Genomic DNA, 18,494 nt, shown 5'->3' with positions numbered 1-18,494 from the left:
AGGAATGCAATAATTTGGCATCGCATAGTGCATATTTCTAAGTTTCACTAACTTAATTTAGCACACGAGAAGTAGCTATTTGAAAGTTAATGCAACAATTTCGATGCCAATTTTTGATGTTGTTATGCGATGCAGAGTGAAATTCTTTCCGGTATTGTATTCAAAGCTTTGCGAGATTTGTAGATGGTCTAGAGCGAAGTACGTAATAATGAAATTATTTCCAATAAAGCTATTATAAGCCTAAAAATTGCATATACTTACGTTGTAACGCACTTCCTACAGTACACACTTGATCGGAAGCAAATTTACATTCGGTTAAGGACGCAAGCTTCGTCATTGAAACTTTCTATCTGTAAGATTTTTTTTTATTCTAGAGACATGAAAGTGTCAGGATTTTTAAACCTTTTACCTTTTACAGCTTATTTGAGCATAACAAGTATGTATTTCTATGTTGGTAAAGTGGCTCTTATCACTGATAGCTGTACAATATCTTTTATTGAGCTCAACTAAGCAAATAACTTTTTTATTTTTTTATTTATGATACTTTATTAACACAACTACATGAACTTCTAAATAATATTGTTAATCTAAGCACTAGCATGAACTTGACGCCAGTTACTAGATTTCTTGTATTTATGAATGTATAACTTTTAGGCATACAATTTTAAGAATCGCCTTCGGTCTTCATTGTAAATAGAACGGTGAACAGCGAATAAGTGCAGCGCACCATTGTTAGGAAAAACTCCATATTAAGCGGCTTTAAACCACCAGCAGTGAGCTGAAAGAAATTTATATAAAATAAGTTATGCATTACAGTAATAAGAAATAAATTGAAATAAATGAATAATTGCAATATATCATTACAAACCTGCAGTTGCCTCTGACTAGCCATAATAATTAGTGGAATGTATTTACGAAATTCTTTATTACGGCTTTCCCAATTACAGTTATAGGCCGCTTTAGCTATATTTTCGCTCTGGCAATTAGAAAGTTACATATATAGTTAATGTATGTGTAGATAATAAATCCATATCACCTCATAACAGAAATTATTARCCACCCAGAAGATAATGAAGGTCGAAATCATGACTATAAGAGACAGCTGAATGTCAGCAATCAGCAGTGACATATCATGGTCCTGCAGTTGGGGAATAAGTATAAATTTGAAAATATATCAGTCGAAAATATAGCTACCGTTGTTACTTACCATTGTTGAAATAACAATTATGACACAAGGTATTATAGCGAAAATGCAAACATCGGCAAAGCTACCAACCGAAAATAATACTTCCAAATCTTGGTGATACCTAAAATATAAATATATTATATATTATAGAATTACAAATGAATTGATAAAAGCTTTAATATTTTGCTTATTAAAACAAAACTTAAAATTTAATAAAAACCCTTACTTTATAATCATAACATGATCCTTAACGCACTTCTTAATAAATTTCAGAGCTTCCTCGTCGGTCTTTTCGTTTATACCTTCCAGTTTGGTCTGCAGATTTTTCATCAAGAATATGCCAAACGCAATGGCTATTAAAGTCAAACATAAATATGAGACGTACGAAAAGAGTACAATAGGCGCAATCCATAGGCTTTGCAGAATAGACATCATTTCCCATAAAGGACTTTCATACAAATCGACACCCGGGAACGCGACATCAACGAGTAGTTCTAAATGAAAAAAAAGAGTTTATATTTTATGCATCCATTAGGGTGGTTCTATAAGATAATTCTTCCTTATTTTTATCAAGTAGCCAAATATCCAAAAAAAAATTTTAAAGGAGTAGAAATTTAATAAATGCTTTATCAGTGGTATTAACGAGCAAGTAGGTAGAGACAAAAAATATCCTTTAATAACCACCCTAACATGTACTATAAGTTATACATTAAATTAATACTTACTTTTATAGCCAACACCAACCGTTGCTAATAACTGTATAAAGGCAATGTAAAATAAAGTAATACCCGCGAGGATTAATACCGTTTTTGAAGTCTTTTTGATTTTTTGAGTATATTCGTGTGCTTTCTTCAATGTTACGTCATCATCTTCGCGCTGAAAGTGTAGAAAAGTTAGTGAGTAATAGATGAAYACAAAAAAAAAAAGGCTTGATACGCATGCAAAACGCACCTGCAGCTCTTGGTACCACTCATCAATACTTTCGAAAAAGCTCAAGAACTTCTTTGCCTTATACATCACAATAAAAGCGCGAACTGTCGTTGTAGTGGCACCAGATATTTTAAATAAATTTACAATAACTTCATCGAAATCATTTCGAATGACGTAAGTGCGATAATACGCCGTGAGACATAAAAATATCGGCGATATGAGGTAAAGCAACGCGAGGCGATGCTGATCAAAGTAGCCAATGCGCCTCATAAACGCCAAACTCCAGTTAAATAGTTCACTACAGAATTGCATTTTATATAAAACCAAAAAAAAAAAAAAATTTTATAAATATTTCGTGTTCGAAAAATTCGCGAAAACCGTTTGAGGTTATTCTTTGTCTGACGCTTCCTTTATATATGCTCCGACGTTTGCGAAATCGCATAGGTGTGCGCATTTTTAATATTTTACAAATGAAAGTTACCGTTAGATTTGTGTGAATGTGTGAATTGCGGTACCTTCGCAATGAAATTAATTGCTATTTTGTAACCTACAATCACATCCGTTTAGTTTTGTTGATGTGAAAAAATAGCAAATAATTATTATGTCCATAATTGTTAGGGACAATATTTTCTTAAAAGTGTGTGAARATTCCGTCTAAGATCCAACGTTTAGAAACACATAATTTTGTTGGAATCTTTGTTAGTTTTAATAATTGGGTACCAGAARTCCCAATTGACTTTGCCAATTACTACCTTTCACACTCGCTCAATAACGGTCAAAGTAAAGTTGATGAATCTGAAAATTATTAAAACGATAGATATTCTTTCTTGTTGCAAAGTTTATTTTCTASCTTCACCGACATTTTCTTATTTATGTAAGCGAGTAAGATATTGCAGCTCGCTTACTTGAAGACATAGCCATTATTGAGCGAGTATTTGACAAACCTACATTTGCTGAGAGCTATAAAAGGCAGRTTAGGTTAGGTTATGAGGTCGATCCTAGCAGGGATCTCACTTGCGCAGCTTAGAAMGGCCGTACGACGTCTGCAATGGGGAATGGTTTGACTCCAAGTTCGTCATTCACTGAAGGGAGTGTTTATGGCTTAAAAGCGTCCAAAGTGTTGTAGGCGTATTGTCTTATGTCGTCGACGTAATCGGGGAAGRGCCTCTTGATGCTCCCAGGAGACTGTTCCGCTTCAAGCAAATGACTACAGAGATTATCTCCCGCGTCTGCGTTTCACTGCATCCAGGCGACCATATTTGTGCCGCGATGTTGATAACAACGTATCTCTGTATTTTCCCCATGTGCTGCCGCCTAGTGACTTGAGGAATATGTAGCGGCTCTGTACTTTTGTAATAATCGCGAACGTGTGAGTCAAGGAGCACAGGCTGTCCAGTGTCACATCTAAAATCTTTGGGTTATTTTCAGTCGGAATTTTAACGCCATCGACTGCAAAATAAGGGAGCGGAGATATGGCCATTTACGTTAGAGCACAAGCCATCGATTACATTGGCCGCCGTCATTATCGTGCAATCATCAGCGTACGAGGTGATAGAAATTACCTATGGTATTAGAGGGAGTTTTGAGATGTAGAAGGTAAACTGCAACGGGGAGAGGACACCACCTTGAGGAGCCTCCTGTTTAATTCTTCTCAATTTAGAGTTTTTGTCTCGAAACAGTGAAGATGATTGTCGACWGCTGAGGTAGTTCATAGTCTACCTTAGATTTTTCGATATCCTCAAGTGGCGTTGTGTGGTTGACTGTGTCAAAGGCTGTTGACAAGTCCAACGTCACGAGGATCGTTATCTCGCAGGGTGGTTTTGGTTGAGGCCATAAASGATCCGGGCATTTATGACGCTAAGTGTTGTAGTGATGCTGTGCACTTTACCGAAGCCAGGTTGGTGCTTTGCGAGACTCAGGTAGTGAGATCGAGAGTAGCAAGGTCTTAATGTCTTCACTGCTGCAAAGAGCAGAGCTATCGGACGATAGGACTGCTCTTTGTTCCCAGGTTTCAGTAGTGGCACCACTACCGATTTTTAACACATTGGGGATAGCAACAGCATGTTTATTCCATCAGAGTCAATCGATTTTGAAGATTTTGCCTTATTGATGACACCCTGAATCTCCTCATCGGTGGCGCGCAGCCTTTTGGCATTTTGTGTAACCGTCGGGCAACACATCATTTAGCTTTGTCAACCGAAGGGTGCAGTGTAAATTACCGGCTAAAACAGCTCCCGCACTTCTTCGGGCYCGAAGAGGCATGGCCATTGMATTGAGTTTCTACTCGGTCATMATGTCTCTTTGGTTTGACAAAATCTTTATTTGCCGAATCTCCAAATCGTGATTCCTTACTCGAGGATAAGGAGTAAGGATTCGCGCTCAATAGSTAAAACAGCTGCTCTGGGCGGGAAATTGGTGCGGATTTTCGCTATTCTTCCAGCCGGGCTAAAGCGAGCGGTAGCAGCTGCGATCACCTWGCGGAATTGASGTTTCSTAGAAATGGCTASTTCAGTAAGTTCTGCGGAGACGACCCAGTTRSATTTATTAAAGTTAACGGATGACGTCATTTATTGTGCAGAACGTGGAATCGTTTATCTGTTCCGCCAGTTCCATGCACCTCTGGTCGTCTGGTCCACTGCTAGAAAGCAAGTTGCCAATGTAGATTCAACAGTTGAAAAAGCAGCTTGTATTCCTGTTGACCCTTCTCGGCGTAAGTGTTATGAAGAAATGAGTTCAAAAACGCTTTATTCACCAAACTCCCGTTTATGAATAAAAAAAAACCATAGCTAGGCTTCTAAATGCGTTGATTTTTATATTTTTTATTTATTATTGTTTGATTTCTCACCTTTTATTGTTTCAATTCTAGTAGCATTACAATATTATACTTCAATAGTTAATTAATAATTTTCATTTAAAAATGTTGCACTTTTATGCCGCAAGTAATTTACTGTATTTATTTTAGGCGCTTGTCGCTTATTAGAATTTTCGTTAAATATTCTCTTTCAATTAATTAATTTCTCTTCATAATTTAGATGTGCAAATGCAAATGCGCATAACATATATGTATGTATATAGAATAATTGTAAAAAAAGGAAATCACCGCGTATTTTTCACTGTTGTGTTGGTTTTTGCTTAATCTTTTGTTTTAGTTTTTTATTTGGTTTTTGTTTTCGGTATTTAATAATTATGAGTACCTATTTGTCTAAGAGAATTTTTGTGAGGCTTAATGCTTTTGCTCAGCTTAGCAGTTAATATATACGAGTAGGCTTTAAATGTTATTTTAATTTAATGCTAAAGAAAGTTTTTTTTTTGTTTGCTTTTCAAGTTTTTTTTAATGCGTATTTTTTATTATAAGTTGTTAAGCTATTTTTTGCTTTATTTATATTTTTTTAAAATATTTTTAAGTTTATATTTTCCTGATTTTTATTTTTAATATACATTAAGTACTTACTATATTTATAAATATGAATATGATGTGAATTCTTTAGTAGAAGAAAATATTTTTTATGTTTTGCTTAGTTTTTTGTAATTTTTTGTTTTTTAATTTTGTTTTACAATTTGTTTAAAGCTGTGAGTTTGCGTACGCATTTACTTAGGTTACTATGTATATGTACCTATATAATTTATGTTTACATACAAATTAATTTAATTTAAGACAATATCGTCGCCTTCCCTTTAGTGCTTACAATTTTAACTAAATAAAATATATTTTTCATTAATTCATTTTTTTTTTTTTGGTTTCTTAGTAAATCAATGCTTGTAAGCGAAGAGCGTAAAAGCGCGAGCGAGAGAGTTCTTCAATATTAACTTTTAAACGTACTTAATGGCATTCGAAATTATTAGAGAAATTAATTATTTTACTTTATTTTTTTACCGTTATGCTTATGTCGCCTATATGTATGTCTAGTTTTTGTTGTTTGTTTACTTAGAGGCAATATTAATTACTAATTAATCCATTAAAATTGCAATCGAAATTTTCGCCATCACTCACTTATCTCAGTCGCAAATGAAGACAATTCCGATCCGACGTGGTAAAGTCAAGTCGAGACCTAAATATACAACTCGTTTGCTGAAATGTTCCCTTCGCTTGGCCAGCCTTGGCCCACAACCTCAATATTTGCTCGTAAATGTTGTTKTTGTTGTTACTATTAATTTGAATGCTGGTGTGCATGTATGCATTAGGGCGCGCCTTAGTTGTAAACAAAAAATTAGTGATAAGGAATACTTATAATTTATTATTAATTATTATATATTAATTGAAAGTGAAGACGAAAATGTATTGAAACTATTTTGTTTTTAATAATTTTAACAARTTGCGAGGTGGGCAAACCCCTTAATTCTGTACGGGAGTGTCGACTGGTAATAGATCGACTGGTAATAGATATGACACTATCACAACGTTAGCAAGGCGGGCTAGAAATAGTTCGCCGTTTTTGCACTTGTGAAGCATATATCTCGCTAACGGCTCTTAAATAGCGCAGTCTGGAACGGTGYTAAYGGACACCTGCCGCTCTCCGTAATAWGATAGCGAGGATCCATATAATGAACCAGCGGAACAATTATAAAATATTAAAGGAGTACGGATTGCCTGGAAAAAGTCAGATGAAACAAGTTGTTCCGAGAAGAGGTCAACGAGCTTGAAAGCAGCTAGCACAAAGGCAGGAGCTTCGTYTAGATGCAAGGTCTGGAAATCTGGAGCTGAAGCTAAGTCTACCTCCAGAAAGGCAAAAACACCAGCGTCTGATGGCTGGCGGCTACATAGCAGTGAGGGAAAGGAGATGCAAAAAGTGAGACTGCTGGTACTGTATCTGCCTGAGAATGGCCTATATTTAATGTCAATGACCCAGCTAAAGCGGAGCAGCGTCGTACTGTATACTTGTCCACAAGGGTACAACTGCAATCGTCAAACAGGGAGAAGCTCCTAAGACGCTCTACGAGTCYATTCATTGCGCGAAGTCGAAATATTTCAAATCTGATCCGCCCGCAGTGGCAGCTAAAAAACAGAGGTCAGCTGAGGAGGCTAAGCCGCCAGCACAAAGGTCGAAGACAAAGGGTGTAACAGTCGTTAGCTGATACGATCCGGAACCGCATGATTATTGGCCGGCTGGATGAGGGTGATCCCAATGAAAAAATTCTCAGAGACCAATGGAAATGAGTGCAAGCTGCGTTAAAACGTGGCGCTGGAAGTGTAATTAAGCAATACGGGTCCGTCACCGCCATGCATAGATGCCGGCCACCATCAGGCCAAATAAAAATTGTTGCATGCGACGACAAGACATCGGTCTAACTGTATATAATACTACATAGTCACTACAGCCCAGATTGGAAAGGTATGTTCGGAAACTAGTTTGGTAGCGGTCGGCAAGAAAGAAAATCCGTTCAGGTCAAGGGCAAATGATCTGGATGCCGACTACAGCATCTCAAATAGACCAGATAGTGCAGCTCATTAGAGCCTGTGATCCAAATTTGAGAGAGGGAGTGGAGTGGGGGTGGAAATTCGTTAAGTCTTTGAAGGACCATATATCAAAATCGGATGTGGTAACTAAGATACTGCTATTATCATACTGCTATTAACAAAGGAATCCGACGAACCGTAAATAGTTAGACCATAGTTTTMTGGAACTTCCCCCAATAAAGCTGCTCAACAATATTACTTCAATTATTAAATATTAATTAAAATCTATACATCTCATCAACAGGAAAATATTAAAAAATATTAAAATTATTGCACATTACCAATAAAGAACCACAAGGCTAATTCACACCCTAGCATACACACTTGGATTGGCTTTTTAGCTAACTCTGCCTATTTATTGCGCATCAAATGCCAGTGTGACGCTTTGCGAGTTTACTTTACAATTCAATTTCGTTATTYGTGTAAAAGTCGCTAGCTAAATAACATGTATTATTTATTTTAAGAGTTAGACTAATGTTTCTTAATTCTTTCTGCTTACAGTCTAATATTATTTACTATGCAATGAAATTTTTTCCTTTCGKTATTCAAACGTTTTGCAGCTATTAGGCATACGTGTATGTGTGAATGTTCGTATGCATATATATATATATGTGTGTGTGTGTGTAAATCCGAATGTATATGTATACTTATATGTATGCTTGTGTGCACGTTGTGTGAGATTATGGAGTTATATCCACTTGTTATAGAGATATATTTGAGAATAATCTCCGAAAAAAAGATTTTTTTTTTGGTTGTTTCGAATTTTTCATGAGGAACGCATCAAAAGTAGACGGATAGGGACAGCAAATCATGCCATATTTGGCCCCCTCATTTGTCATTTCATCTTGGAAAGGTACACGATCCTGCCACTAGTCGAAATTTCTAAAATGAATTACAGAAATTCGGAGTCAGTAATCTCAACTTTAAGAGCGCTACGTCTAATTTATGGTCTTCATAATGATTCTGTCGGATCAACAATAGAGCGTCTAGCGAAAAATTTGAATCCACAGGCACGGTACAAAATGTTCCCGTGTCTGTGAGACAAAGAAATGCCCGCATCAATTGAGGGAGACCCAAATCCATTTCTCAATCGTCATTTTCGAGCGTTAGACATCTCTGTGACATCGTGAATGGTGAATTTTTCGAAAAGATCCTTGCCTACATCCTTACAAGATCAAATAGACGCAATCGTCCGTATGTTCGTGAACTGGGCTGAGCAACAACTTGAAAATTATTCGGATGTTATCGAAAAATCACCTTCAACGATGTGGCTCACTTCTGGCTGAATGGCTTCGTCAATAAGGTCAACCAGCAATCCACACGTACTCCTTGAGTCACCATTGCAAAAATGTACGGTTTGGTGCGATTTATAGACCGATGGCGTCTTTGGGAATATTGTGAATGAAAAACGCTACTATTCAATGATAACCGAATATTTTTGGCCATAATTGGATGATATGGACTTATATGTGAGCATATTTGTGAGAATTTTTTTTTTTTACTTAGTGTTATCGGTCTGCAATATTTTAAAAGGGTTTTGCTGTTTTTCGAACCGGTGCACCAAATTTCTCTAAAACGATCTTCTTATATATGTATACTTTTCAGGTCGGGATGAAAGCAATACGATTTTTGATAATAATTTAAATTTTTTAAATCGCTCTTAAGTAAGTAACATTTTTTCTTAAAAAACGTAAATTTTTCGAAAGCCGCGATTTTGTCAAAAATCAGAATTTTGACTAGTGCCGCATGGCCTGTGGTCATTTCTTGTAATATTTTTTTTTTTTTTTTTTTGTTTTACTTTTTATCAGGAAAAAAATTTTTTCACCGTCCGACATTTAATTTCGGTGGTGCTGCTAGATTTCGACTATGGGATCCAGAGAATGCAAGTTTTTCGAAATAAAATGAATGAGTCGATTATTAAAGTACATAAAAAATTTTTTTTTTCTAATTTGCATGTGGATATATAGTATCTAACTCCTGAAAGTAGGCATTAATGTGACTGTCACCAAGCTGTCTAAGTGAGGATGTTTAATTTGAAATTAAAACACTAGTAAATATGTATTTATGTCTTTTAATAATTTATGCGGTGTCTATGTGTATGTGTATTTGTATGCATATGCCTAAGCGAATATATATGTATATATGTATATACATATATCTTCATCTGCAGCGTTCGTGTATTAGCATATTTTGTATTGCACTAGTTCGTAGATAGACGCTCGCTTCGTAACTGTTTTCAATTCATTAACAAAATTAATTTATTTGCAATAATTCTGTTATATATATAAATTGTTATCTGCCATTCGCATATCTAGATTATAAACGCTCTAGTGTGTGTTAAGTCGCTTATTTGTTGTTTTACAATACAATTACAAAGTTTATACTAAATTTAATTATTAAATAGTAAGCAGCGCATAACTACAAGTATATGTTTATGTATGTACATACATGCCTTTGTATGTATGTATTCTTGTATTTAGCTAGTTCCCTTTTTGTTTAGTGTGTGTGTTCACTTAATAATTATGAAATTTATTGCATTGTCTTTTGTGTGAGTTTGCTTRTGGTGCATACTAGAATGCCTAACTCTTATGCATACATATTAGCTAATTGCTTTTGTTATAATTAGTAACATTTAATGGTAATTTCGTACGAGAGCTGAGACTTTAAAAAGCTAAATATTTGGTGCGCACACATTTCATTGTCCAATGCGAAAACGTACATTATCCATGCCGTGGACTTTGCGTTTTAAACTGCTGCTGTCGGCCCAGGTGGAGTTGAGATACTCGTCGTCATCGTCTTGCTCAAGTTTCTGCAATGAATTAATGAACATTAATGAATAAATCATGTACTTTTCTTTTATGTAGGGTGCTGAGTATAACTCATGTATCAATATAGGTTTATCAACCAATAATAAAGTGTGATCCATTTCGAGATTCCCTACTTCTTTAAAGAAAAATGACTTCAAATTTAATGGGGGAAATTTTATTATCATTCGAAGGAACATGCTTTGGCATTTATTTTTTCAAGATTATCTCTCTCAAATCCACAGCCACTCGCCGGGTACTCCTGCTCTCTGAGAGCACTCATCAGCAACTCGGAATAAGCCTCTTACGTACAGCCGCAAACGAAGCCATTGCTTTTCGGAAAAGGCAAAAGAACAGGAGGTACGACGAGSAAACGCCGTGTCGCAGCGGAGAGAAAACAGACTGTCACCCTCGCAACGTTACGATCGACCACAACACGTGCGGGATGGGATAGATACCAAGCGTTGAAGAGGGAAGCAAGACGCATTTGCAAACAAAAAAAGAGAGCGACCGAAACGCGTGAGTACGAAGAGCTTGACAAGCTGGCCGACAGGGGTAATGTCGAAAATTTTAATAAAATATGCGGCGATTCTTCTGTTAGGTTTCAATACCGGAGCATACTCTTGTAGAACMCCCAGAGGTGGTCTAGTAAGTAACTGATGCAAAAAGCATACTAAAATTATGGAGCGAACACTTCTCCAGCTAGTTAAATGGCTGTGAAAGCATAATGCCAAGAGATGGTGAACCCGATTGCTCAATGGATAACGATGGAGTAGAGGTTTCATTGCCCGACCATGACGAAGTCCAAATAGCAATTCAGTTGTTATAGTAATTGCGTTGGGCGAATTAGGTTGTTGTAGCGTGGCAGTAGTCCGATTTCGCTCATCTACGAGTTCCGCCTTAATGATTTGCCAAGAAATTATTCATTAAGATTTCCTAATTTTTACTCAACTCACAGCTTGCACAAACGGACAGACAGGCAGTAACCCGAATTTCAAGTTTTCTCGTCACCCATGTACATCGCCCTTGGTTTTAGGTGATACGTACAACCGTCAGATGAACAAAACTATTATACTTTGTGGCATATGTTGCAAGGGTATAAAATTATTTTATATTCCCAGCTGTCCTCGAAACACATATTTTTGTACATTTCAGCGAAAAGGCTAYTCAAGTCTGATGTTTTGGTATATTTCGAGGACTTCGTTCTGCAGAAACTATTCCTGACAAGTGAAAGAGCGAATAAGGACACATTACTCATACGCACTGCTCGGGGCTGCAGACATTTGTTATCCAAAAATTTTACTGTTTTACATATGCCAAAATTACAAATTTAACCAGACATTAACAATATAATATTCATTGCTTAAACAGATTTTTTCACATTTTCGAAACTATCAATTTTTTTCTCTCCGAAATTAACCCTCAATTAGCATATACTTTTAGTACATTTTTTAAGAAAACAATTTTACTTTGCAAGTTTTAGTTGCCAGTTTTGATTACTTTTTTTTTTAATTTTTTTTCAAATTTAAAACTTAAAATTAAAAAGTCTAAAAGGAAAAGATATAAAAAGAGAAATTTTTACATATTTCTACTACAAACACTACAATTTAAAATAATTATATACAAATAAAAGAAATGCTGTAAAAAAATKTTTAAATTTTATTAAAAATAAGATTTTCTTTAGAAATCATTGCCAAAAAGGTAAAACACAAAGTAATAAAAATAAATAATTTCAAACTCGAAAAAACATTTTTTAAGCATATTTAAGCGGTGTTTAGGATTCACATTTTTAACTTAAATTCTTTAATTTGACTTTTAGGATTAAAAATTTATTTGAGTTCTTTAGTCTGGTATTTGGGATTCAAATTTTTAAAAACTWTTTAACTTTTGAAAATATTTAATTCAAATTTTAATTCAATTGGCCTTTCAATGCGTTAATTGTAACCCTATCAGTTGCTCCAAGGTTAGGTACTTTTAAAACCGCATTATATTACGACGATTAATACAAAAAATAACTTTAAAATTTTACATTTTCAATATCGTCTTTTGAAGTGTGAAAATAGTTCGAATATTTTTGCAGTTACGAAAATAGTTCGAACCATAAGAAATTAAGCGCTTTAACATGAAATATCCATACACCTCAGTCAGGATTACGTTAATTGTAAGAAGCTTACTAAATTGCTCAATTTGAATACAATTCAACAATCCAATTAGGACTAAATGTGTTTACATTCCACAGCTAAAACTAATATAGTATTACAAGTATTGTATGCATATAAGTATGTACCTGAACTTACAGTATTTATGTACATAGAAMGCATTTAGTTCATGTCCATGTCTAGGATATCGACTTATTTGTCATTTATTTTCAATTCCACTAATCATTGCTCATTAAGGGGGTGCAGTGAATGGCAAACAATGAAGGGAACAAGGAAAGTGAGAACGGTGCGGAGTGTACGCTACTTGCTAGGAAAACTGAGCAACATTATTGTAATAAGAAATTACTAGCACGTGATGACTAATACTAAATGAAGGTTAGTTTCTAACTAAGCAGGAAGATACAAATATGATCAGAAATGTTGTAATCAGAAATATTTTTTTAAATGAAACGTTGTCTACACTTAAGCTCCATGCTATATAAGAGTAGTCAAATCACATTAGCATTATTAGCAATTTTCATTAAAATGTACATCATTACATTTAAAAATATTTTAAGATTTTTTTTTTTTTTTAATATCGGTACATTTAGTTTTCAGCCTTTGAGATCGTTCTTATAGACATTCTGCTGTATGTACATATTCATAATTGAATTTACCTGTATTTTCTTACAATAACTAAATATACCGCAACTGGGCTCTACTGACCTAAATTGCAATGCATTTTCGGCCCCTTTGAAAATTGGCGTTGACACTTTGCACTTGTGTATTTACTCGTGCRCAAATATTGCTTGCCACATTTCCGTCGTGGCCATAGTCGCCACTTCTGTGACCATTGCTGTAATATTTGTTGATATTTTTTCCATACTTATTGTTGGCCGCAATGTTAAGTGGTCTTACATTGCTTGCCCTTTGTGCAGGTGTGTGTGCATGTGGGCGCGTATGCATGTGTGTGTGTGTGTGTGCATATTAGTGTAATGTGCAGAGCAAATGACCAAGAAAAATTCCGCTCTTTGCTCGCCTTATAAATGAGATGCAATGAAAGATGGCCTTGGCTGGCATTCGAGTGGCAATTTAGCCAGTTGCAGTTACATGTGTATTGGTACGTGCATGTGTTTAGCTTCTGTGTGTGTGTTAAGCTGGGATTTTCTTCAACCTGATCGATATTTAGGAGTTTTGAAAGTAATTTTTAGTTCAAAATGCCTGTTCAAAGTATAAGCATATCATAGATTTATTGATTTAGTTCGGTTTTATTTTTTCAATTTGATTTGAAAAAATTTTTTTTTTCTATATTTTCTTTATATTGACAGCATTACGCCAAATTAATCGTTGAAATCGTTGAATCGTTTTCCTAAATGTAGGTAAAGATACATTACACGTATATGTCGAGGTATGGAAAAAGGAGTAATATTTATTTATGCAGACGCAAGACATCATAAGAAAAATAGTAAGAATAAAAGGTAGTAGTAGTAGTAGTAGTAATAATAACAGTATTATAGTAGTATAGAATAAAAAACGCCTCCAATGAAAACTAACCAACAGACTCGGATGAGAGACCCCCTTTTGATGACGACCATGGCAAACGCATTTAGGATTACGATTTGAGGGAATGCACTTGGAATTTCCGGTCTCTTAATTGGGAAGGTGCCGCTGACTAACTGCTTGATGTCCTCGTGTAAACAATGCCTGACATCACCGTCGTCCAAGAAATGCGATACACGGGACACGGACTGAAACAAGTAGGTTCTTGTAACATTTAGAATAGTGGCCATATAAAGTAGCACAAATTCGGTATCGGATTCGTGATGTGTATGAACTCTAGATTCCAGCATTAGAAAATACATCAAACTACCTGGCTGTCTCCGGATCGAAAACCCACAAACCAGATCGATTATGTTGTAATAGACAAAAGACAAGTATCCAGTGTTTTAAGTGTGCGTGCACTCCGAGGTCCTAACATCGACTCGGACCACTATCTTATTGCATCCAAGATTCGCACCCGCCTCTGTGCAGCAAAAAACGCACATTAACAAACACAGGGAAGGTTCGACRTCGAGAAGCTGCAATCACAACAAACAGCCCAATGATTTTCTACTCGAGTCAAGAYAAATAAATGGAGAATGCAYCGCAACCTAGGGTCTATTGTGCCCCTCTACTCGACTTGCATTCCTGCTCTCTGATATCATTCATCAGCAACTCGATATAAGGGAACTGTGGGTTGGCATTTCAAGCTCCTTATGTRCAGCTGCAAACGAAACCATCGGTTTTCGGAAAAGGCTAAAGAACAGCTGGTAAGACGAAGAGTGCCGTGTCTCAGCGTAGAGAAAACAGACTACTGCCTACCTCGCAACGTTACRATAGAAAATGCGTGCGGAATGAGATAGAAAGCTGAAAAGGGAAGCGAGACGGATTTGCAGACAAAAAAGAGAGTGACCGAAATACGTGAGTATGAATAGCTWAACAAGCTGGCCGACACAGATAATGCTAAACGAGGTTTCAGGCAAGGTGGCTCCCTATCGTGTGACTTCTTCAATCTACTGCTGCTGGCGTACACGGATGGTATTGATGGCATTGGCCTCAACACCCTCTTCGTTAGTTCWGCTTTCTCCAGACTGAATAAGAAAAGGAAGMAAAGCAAATGGGCAAAGCAATGGCAATGAACGAGTGTAAGACGAAATATCTCMTGTCATCAAGTAAACAGTAATCGCGCGACTAGGCTCCCACGTCACTGTTGACKGACATAACTTCGAAGTTGTAGATAATTTCATCCATCTTGGWACCAACAATGTCAGACTCGAAATCCAATGCAGAATAACTCTTGCCAAYAGATGCTACTTCGGACTGAGAAAGCACTTAAGATGTTAAGTCCTCTCTCGACGAACAAAGCAACTCTATAAGTGAGTCATTATTCCCGTCTTGCGATATGGTGCAGAGGAATGGACTATGACAACAGCTAATAAGTCGACGTTACGAGTTTGCGAGAAAGTGGTTCTGTGGAAGACTTATGATCCTTTGCGCATGGCGAATATCACATTCGATGCAACGATAAGCTGTACGAGTTATACGACGACATAGACATAGTTCAGCGAATTAAAAGACAGCGACTGCGCTGGCTAGGTCATGTCACCCAAATCGACGAAAATATTCYAGCTCTGAAAGTATTCGACGCAGATGAAAGCAKAGGAAGACGTAGATCTCCACCACGTWGGAAAGACCAGGTGGATAAAGACCTGRCTTCACTTGGAATCCCCAATYGGCACCAAACAACGAAAAAGAAAGAAAACTGACGCGCTGTYGTAAACTSGGGCATAACCACGCAATAAAAAAGAAAAATAAGAATTTTATAGGAACTTCTATTTTTCCTAAMAACTTCAACAATCTTTCGGAATCAATTTACTCTTACATAAACTTTAAAATACAATAGAATTTTTGCGTTGAAAAAAAAATCTAACTTTTTCATTCGTTTTTGTAATTTATTTTTATCCTTAGTGATGTGCTTGTTTATAACGAGCGCCAGRCAAACGAGGTCAAGTCAACATATTGAAAAGATTTATCCGAACTGGCAACCAAAATAAATAATGAATATGAATTTGATTTCCGGATTTGTTTACTCTCACTTTGTAACGGAAAACCTGCCGTCACCCTTTTTCAAAGCAAATTCCAAAGAGACAAATATGCTTACGTCATCATGCATAAGTAAAACTACCGGCAAAATGTATGAATTTATAATATATAAATATTAACATGTATGATATAGTATGTTATACATATATATGCGTATATGTRTATRTATTTTAGTTATACAAATAAATATATTGAGGCTATATTGATGTAAAGACAACTCAAGGCCACTTTGATCATGTTTAACTGGCATGAACACTGTTCTAGGAGTGCTCACTGCTGTTGTATCAAGATGAGCCATTTCCATGATAAAATCTGGATTGACTAAATAGACGACAACAACAAATAAAACAAACAGCGCTGGCAGTGTGAGAAAAAATGGATAAAGTAAATAYTGTTAGGCATGATTAATTAACTTGTTATGAGTTATAAAAGTAATTTGAGTAATTTGTTAAATCGATGTAATAAACAACAATTAAGGAAGCCTAATAGACTTTATTTCTCGTTACACGCAAAATATGTCAGCCGCTGTATAYTTCGTACTTACCCCTGCACGGAGTTCGATGTCGACAGCACACCATTTTCCAATGAGTCGCGCGACATTTCGTCCGCCATTTGCACTTTAAGCTGATGACCGAACGAATTCATATCGGAATTGGGTRTCATTTGTGAGCCGCCCGGCGATTGTGCCAAATATTGACCGGGCGTTGTGACCGAACCGCCCTGCGATATAGAGGTCGTCATGCCGGGACCACCATTCGGCAGTACCACATCCACGCAACTCTCACCCGTCGTCGAGTCCATATTGATGATCTGACTGCCGGCAGCATTATTAGCCAAYGCAGCGCCATCACTCTCGTCCACCTCACCCTCATCAATATCCATATCTTCGGCATTCTTATCGAGCGGCGCCGTTTCTTCATCCTCATTATAGATTTTGAAGTATGCATATGTCAGGTATATCACCGATATAATAAACGATGGWATTGGTATGGCCATCGAATAGATCAGATTCAATGTGTTCTGCCAATAATCCAAATCGCTTATCACCAAACTTGGATCGACTTTCGAATAATAGCACGGAAACTTAATACCAATCTTCGTATAGCGTTTTAGCCAAATTGTACAATTTAGCATGGGCGGATAACCACAACCCTTAACGTTGGGAAAAAGACGCGCGCCCACATAGAAATACATCGAATTATTACCCATGAGACCCTCATTCAATTCAGAGATCTCATCGAAGGGATGTCGTTCTTCGTTGAACAGTATRCTGCCGGGTGCACCGCTCATATCGTCGTCCAGCGGCTCCTCATCGACGAGATAGCCACTCGTGCCGTCACCAATGCCGGCACTCTCACCGCCAAAACTAATCGTATTCAATCGTACTTGCTCGCTTGTCGTCGACGCCGATGCCGCCGCTGCAGCTGCAAGCGCCACTGCGGGGCTGGACATTAATGCCGCCGCCGCCGGTACATCCACCACTTGATTCGCTTTGGCGGCATCACTCGTGGCCGCATCATAATCATAATCACGTATGGCCCGCTCATAGCGATCGGTACGCTTGACCGGCGGCAATTCACGTTCCGCCTCAGCCAAATTAATGTGATATTCGGTGAAATTGAATTCATCTGTGTAATTGTACAAATTCAGTCGATAATTGACGCGTATCTGCGTACAAGTGTAAATATCCTTTGTGCAGCCCTCGCGACATGACGCCCACGAGCAATTCTTGGCGCCGAAATATGTCTCCACATCGTAGGTTTCACACAAGGCGGGCACCTCTTCGAAYTGCATAAAGATCGTCGTGAAGGCGGGCTCTATGACAAACGGCACGAGAAAGAGGAATGCAAACATACTGAATGTGCCGAGTAGTATGAAGAAGGCAGTGGTGTAGAAGAGCATCTTCTCCTTRAAGGTGCGTTCTTCTTGTTCGTCACCCATTTTTCGTGTATTCTGTTTGCCGCTGTTGTTGTGTTGGTGATATTAATTATTGTGTTTGTTGTTGTTGTTGTTGTTGCTATTCGAGCGCTTGTTGTTTTTGTTGTCTGTTGCGTTTACATATGTTTATTGAGCAAATGTATGAAAACTCAGCAACACACGTCGCTGTTGTTGTTGTAAACGTCGAATCAATAATCGTTGCTAGCGCCGCGCCGATGTATTACGAAGTAATTGCGTGCGTTTTAAATATATTTTTTAGTTTTAAATTTTTATTTCTCCAATTTATTTCTAGTTAGCGTCACAATTTCTAATTTTGCTTTAAGTTTCGCCGAAAATCATTAAAAATATGGTTTTGTTTTCTTTAAGATTTTATTTTTATTTTTCTAATTTTAATAAATTTT

General features: G+C 36.8%; 2 protein-coding genes across 2 annotated transcripts; both read right to left on the bottom strand.

Moving 5' to 3' along the window:
• Positions 1-568: 568 nt before the first annotated feature.
• Positions 569-2,203, bottom strand: LOC108971485 (odorant receptor 49b-like). Its single transcript, XM_018937584.1, has 7 exons — positions 2,138-2,203; positions 1,912-2,062; positions 1,413-1,680; positions 1,208-1,307; positions 1,037-1,138; positions 869-976; positions 569-778 (listed from the first exon to the last, which is right to left on the bottom strand). The coding sequence occupies exons 1-7, from the start codon at positions 2,201-2,203 to the stop codon at positions 665-667; spliced, it is 909 nt and encodes a 302-aa protein (XP_018793129.1). The 3' UTR covers positions 569-664.
• Positions 2,204-9,798: 7,595 nt separating this feature from the next.
• On the bottom strand, positions 9,799-18,363 carry LOC108971501 (protein tipE). Its single transcript, XM_018937611.1, has 2 exons — positions 16,700-18,363; positions 9,799-10,380 (listed from the first exon to the last, which is right to left on the bottom strand). Exons 1-2 carry the CDS (start codon positions 18,094-18,096, stop codon positions 10,317-10,319), a joined length of 1,461 nt encoding a protein of 486 aa, XP_018793156.1. The 5' UTR covers positions 18,097-18,363; the 3' UTR covers positions 9,799-10,316.
• Positions 18,364-18,494: the final 131 nt, after the last annotated feature.

The sequence above is a fragment of the Bactrocera latifrons genome, unplaced genomic scaffold (genome assembly GCF_001853355.1).
Source record: "Bactrocera latifrons isolate USDA-ARS-PBARC rearing strain unplaced genomic scaffold, ASM185335v1 scaffold_346, whole genome shotgun sequence".
NCBI classification, from domain to species: Eukaryota; Metazoa; Arthropoda; class Insecta; order Diptera; family Tephritidae; genus Bactrocera; species Bactrocera latifrons.
This window is presented reverse-complemented; position numbering and strand designations above follow the sequence as displayed.